The 5,746-nt window shown below is 34.7% G+C and overlaps 1 protein-coding gene across 1 annotated transcript in view; it reads left to right on the forward strand.

Moving 5' to 3' along the window:
- Positions 1-5,746, forward strand: part of LOC106469999 (cadherin-23-like) — a 94,730-nt gene that overhangs the window by 64,287 nt on the left and 24,697 nt on the right. The window contains exons 23-24 of the mRNA XM_022398558.1: positions 1,792-1,855; positions 2,999-3,222. Coding sequence (XP_022254266.1) covers positions 1,792-1,855; positions 2,999-3,222 — 288 coding nt within the window. The remainder of the gene's footprint in view (positions 1-1,791; positions 1,856-2,998; positions 3,223-5,746) is intronic.

A 5,746-nucleotide genomic window follows, 5' to 3' on the forward strand; every position in this document is an offset into this window, starting at 1 on the left:
TCGGAACGAAGTTACGGAAAATCAATTAACAAACGGAGACGTAACAATATGAAATGTAAAACCAGATGTTATGGTCCAACTTGGTTTTCATTAATTTTTAAGGTATATATATATATATAATTAACTTGTAGTAATTTTCCTTAGTTCAACTAATATTAGTAGCATGGTAAAAGTACATCGCTATTTGGTTACTACCTAAAACTTTTGAAGGTTTTCTACACAAATTTGTGTGTTTTTATTTATTAACAGGATGTCAACTGTAGATTAAAACATTATAAAGCTATCATTTTTGAATTCTTCCACCTAGAGTCACTGTAATTAAAACATCATAAAGTCATCATTTCTTAATTCTGCTATCAAGAGCCATTGTAGATTAAAACATCATAAAGTCGTCATTTTTTAATTCTGCCACCAAAAGTCACTGTAATTAAAACATCATAAAGTCGTCATTTTTTAATTCTGCCACCAAAAGTCACTGTAATTAAAACATCATAAAGTCATCATTTCGTAATTCTGCTATCAAGAGCCATTGTAGATTAAAACATCATAAAGTCGTCATTTTTTAATTCTGCCACCAAAAGTCACTGTATATTAAAACACAATAAAACCATAATTTCTTATTCTGACTACAAAGAGTTACTATATATTAAAGACATCTTTTCTTAAAGTCATCATTTCTTAGTCTGACTGCCAAGAGGTAGAGGAAACACTTTGAAACTATTATTTTTTAGTTCTGCCACCATAATACGCTGTAAACTAAAATATCATAAGACCATCCTTTATGATCCAACAGATGATATGACAATGAGGTCACCTTTAGGACTGACTCCTGGAAGCCCCCCAGTGGCACAGCGGTATGTCCGCTGACTTACAATGCTAGAAACTGGATTTCTATACCCATGGTGAGCAGAGCACAGATAGCCCATGGTGTAGCTTTGTGCTTAATTACAAACAAAGACTCCTGGAAATATATATCTATATCACTTTGAGCGTTCTTGCTTAGAAACCTGTCCTACTGAATAACTTAAGGTTATTGTTTCATATTTCAACAACCAAGAAACAACGTAGAGCTAAGAACTCGAAGATCGACAGCTAAGTGACACCATAATATAGTTTAAAAAAATTAAAATGATTCCTTCTACATTTTAAAACTATTGTGAAAACTATAAAAAGACTGATGTAAACAAAATCCAGATATGGCCACTCGGAGGTACCACATATAAACATTAATAAAAAGCTAAGTTATGGTCTGATGTAAACAAAATCCAGATATGGCCACTCGGAGGTACCACATATAAACATTAAAAAAAGCTTCATAAAATACTTGTATATTTCAGTTCTCGGTTGTCTATTTATCATGGAAATTCTTCATTAAACTATAACCATACCCTCTGTAAACAAAAGAAACTCCATGCCTTCATTTTTGTGTGTACATATAAGGACATTTATTTATGTTGTGTAGCTGTATAAAGTAGAAAAAGAATTAAGCATTTTCATTTATTAAAGTCCATGATAATATACGGACTAGAACATTTAGGCAAACTTACCCTTTTATTAATTTTGTGACGTTAGAATGCCCTGGAGTCCCCCCCCCCCTCTTACAAAGTTCACATATATTCAACTGACTGTACTCAAGGTAGAAAATAGATTTCCTTGCACTTTATTAGCTGATATTCTAAGATTTACGAAATCACTTACTACTCAATTGAAATAATATAACCCAAATATATGCATATATTTTATTTACCATTCGATAATCATGTGATTTAAATCACATATTCCTTTCGATAGATATCCATACGCGTGACGGATGTCAATGACGAAACACCACAGTTCATACCTCAACAAACTAAACGTTTCTTCTCCAAAACTGTAAAAATAATTTTGAAATTATTTACAACAGAGTTCTTTCTCAATTTTCAGTTCATAAGGTGTTTTAGTGCTTTGTCAATGGTTCTTATGATTGAGGACTTGAATGAAACATTTACTTTTTATAATTAGATGTTGTTCTTCAGACAGTGTATAGCGCTTTCAACAAGTGGTCCTATCTTTTCTCCACCAATCAAAAACACTAGGGTTTTGTCACTTTTATAATGTGCCTATAGCAACACATATATTATGCTCAATAAAAGCATACAAAATATATTTCTTTTCAATAACTAGTAACAAACAAACATACCTTCATCATTTCCAGCCAAAATCGAAAATGTCACTTCAGAATTTCTCGTAGAAGCATCGTCCGCATCGGAGGCCGAGACGAGAAGAATCGTCTCCCTCTGTTTATGGAACTCCGTTATCGTCGCACATTATATATGTTATTATTATTATTATTTCTTAACATTTCACCAGATTAATCTGGTGAAATTATTAGAACAGGGGAAAATTGAATATGAAAGAAAGGATCTGTGCATAAAAAAGGCTATGGTTCATAATAAACAACAATATATATAGGTGCCACAGATAGAGGGTAGGGCAACGGGCTACTTCCCACCCACTTTTTAAAACGTGGAGCCTGCCCTCACTTTTAACAGCAAGAGTGAGAATTTTTAACAAATCTTTTAACAGTGTGCTGTTGTAACTATGCATTTCTGTCTTTGTATCACCTATTGACAAGTTGTCTCTGCTCGGAAAGAAAATATATTTATTTCTACAATCTGAATTACGATTTCAACAGGAGGCTGAAAATTGACTATTAGGGCTAAAGTTTTGAATTGTTTCATCCAAAATAAATGTTAATAAAATTATACCAAAAGAAAATTAAAAATCTCACCAGTGTAGTTATAATATTGTTTGTAATGCTACCTTACCATAATATATTAAAAGTGTAAACCTAACTAGTGAATAGATATATTATATGAGCTTAGGTTTGCTATCTCAGCTTGATGAAAGGCAGTTAACCGAAACGTTACTTTCAATCAAATAACTTAGGGTTTCTGGCGCTGTCTATTTTAACACGTTATTTTATGCTTAACCAATGTATATGATTTGTAAAATTTAGGGCTGTTTGATATCGAGCCCATGAAGGACAACACTGCCCGGGTAGTTAGCCGTACATCTCTTCGAATGAAGACCGGAAACTTCACCCTGCTACTTAGAGCTCAGGACCATGGAGATCCTCCTCGTGCCTCGACAGAGAAATTTCAAGTTTGTGTTAAGGACGTGAATGACCATAGCCCAGTGTTCTTCCGACCCCTGAAGAATTTTACAGTCCGCGTACCTGAGGTATTCTTGCTTTTGAAACATATTAATAAACCAACTGGCAATTCTTTCTAAAGAAATTTAAATTGTGATGCTGTTCTTTCAGATTTTAAGTGATAGGAAAACGGTAATCTTCTTGGCTAATATCCTATACAATGCCTCTTTTTTAAACATTCGTTAATTAAATAACAACAAGTAACCTTTCACGGCTAGCTTCATAAGTAAAATGTAATTAAAGCGATGTCAAAATAATATGACATGATTAATGCAAAAAATATAAAAAGTTTCCTTAGATAATTAACTGACAACGAAGCTGAAAGTAATCAGAATATGAATATTCCTTTTGTAACATTCACATTGTAAATACTTACTGATCAATAACCTGGACAATACTCCTTCTGGAGCATTCAGATTGTCAGTATTTACCGAGCAACAGCCTGGACAATATCCTTTCTGGAACATTCAGATTGTCAATACTTACTGAGCAACAACCCGGACAATATCCTTTCTGGAACATTCAGATTGTCAGTATTTACCAAGCAACAGCCTGGACAATATCCTTTCTGAAACATTCAGATTGTCAATACTTACTGAGCAACAATCCGGACAATATCCTTTCTGGAACATTCAGATTGTCAATACTTACTGAGCAACAGCCTGAACAAACAGGTAGTCTCTGAATCTCAAGTACAAATGTTAACTCCTCTCCATAACAAGAAGAAATCCTCAATAGCTGAGTAATTGAAATTCTTTTAGGCAGGATTAGAGTAAATTAAGCTATTAGACCTTTTTTTCTTCTTCTTTTTTCCTTTAGCTGTGTTTTTGTGTGTCAGCAATACCAAGTGTGGGGCGTGCATATATCCATTTAGATTTTATTACTCATTAGGAACTCTACCAGCTTACCGTCAAATTGAAATTCTTTTAGGTAAGATTAGAGGAAATTAACCTATGATACCTTGGGCGTGGTCAAATAATCAATCAAAAGAGTTTGAACTCCTGAGTTCAAAACTGTAATTAGATCTCAAATCTGTCAATAGATGACGGAGCTATGTGCTAAAAGTTTGAACTTGAAAAACTCGGAGCCATTCTATGAGCCGCTATGTTGCAGCTAAAAACAACCATTCTCAGGACTACATAAGAAACATTAGCAAAGTTTAGAAGGTTTGTTCATTAATAGCCCCCCCAGTGGCACAGCAGTATGTCTGCGAACTTACAATGCTAGAAACCGGGTTTCGATACCCGTGGTGGGCACAGCACAGATAGCCTATTGTGCTTGACTTCAAATAAACAAAGTTCATTAATAATATAGAAAGGTAATCTCATTGGCTACCGACCATTACAGCTGTTTGTTTGTTTGTAATTAAGCACAAAGCTACACAATGGGCTATCTGTGCTCTGCCCACCTGGGTATTGATACCTGGATTCCAGCATTCTAGATCTGCCATGACAGTTGTATTCAAGAACAGCTGTTTGAATAACACAGAATTACTTATTGCTACTTGATTAACTTGGCATGACCTGATGCATAGGGTGCTCGATGTGCAACCTGCAGGTCGCGGAATCCCGGGTATTGAAACCCGGATTCCAGCATTCTAGATCCGCCATGACAGCTGTATTCAAGAACAGCTGTTTGAGTAACACAGAATTAATTATTGCTACTTGATTAACTTGGCATGACCTGATGCATAGGGTGCTCGATGTGCAACCTACAGATCGCGGATTTGATTTTCCCATTGCTGAAAATGTTCGCCTTTTTAGCCGTGGGAGCGTTATAATGTGATGGTCAGTCCCACTATTTATTGGTAAGAGAGTAGTTCAAAAGATGGCGGTGGGTGTTGTTGATTAGTACTGATTTTTCACTGCTAAATTAGGAGCAGCCACCAGGATAATACACATAAGCATCATTGATGATGCCTCAGCATCGAAGGTGCCCAACAGACTTAAGCGGTCCTAGGTCACAAGAGAAAAAAAAGACTAATTTACATTATACCTTTTTGATTGGAATTCCTAATAATGAGAAAACAAAAATAAGCATTGTCAAATCCGTTAGATACAGAAGTGAAAGAACTCCAGAATATTCATGGGATTTTGTTTTGATCATTTCTCCACTAAATTAGAGTTATGTAAAAGCCCTGGGAGGTTTTAGTAGTTTTCATTTTTACTTCATTATGAACTTTTTCTTTAATGTTAACACTAATAATCTTTACATTCCTTATTATTTTCTTGTGTTTCAAATAAATAACCCCTCCCCAATGACTTAGCGTTAACTTGCAGGCTTAAGATTCTAGCCTAACAACAACCAAACCAAATGAATAAATAAATGATTTTTTGGTGTGTTTACTCTTTCTATAATGTCAGAAGAGATTGTTGTTAGGTGTCGGTTCAACGCCAATATGACAAGATCAATAAAAAAATTGGGAATTTAAAAACTTGCAAATAGGGATCGTAAAAAAGAAGTAAGGAAACGAGGCTGGAGATATTGTAGACATAATTTACTCAAACTATAAACCCCTATTTTGGCCACATGCTGTGACCTAGAATTACATTT

Source organism: Limulus polyphemus, unplaced genomic scaffold (genome assembly GCF_000517525.1).
Source record: "Limulus polyphemus unplaced genomic scaffold, Limulus_polyphemus-2.1.2 Scaffold3764, whole genome shotgun sequence".
Classification (NCBI taxonomy): Eukaryota; Metazoa; Arthropoda; class Merostomata; order Xiphosura; family Limulidae; genus Limulus; species Limulus polyphemus.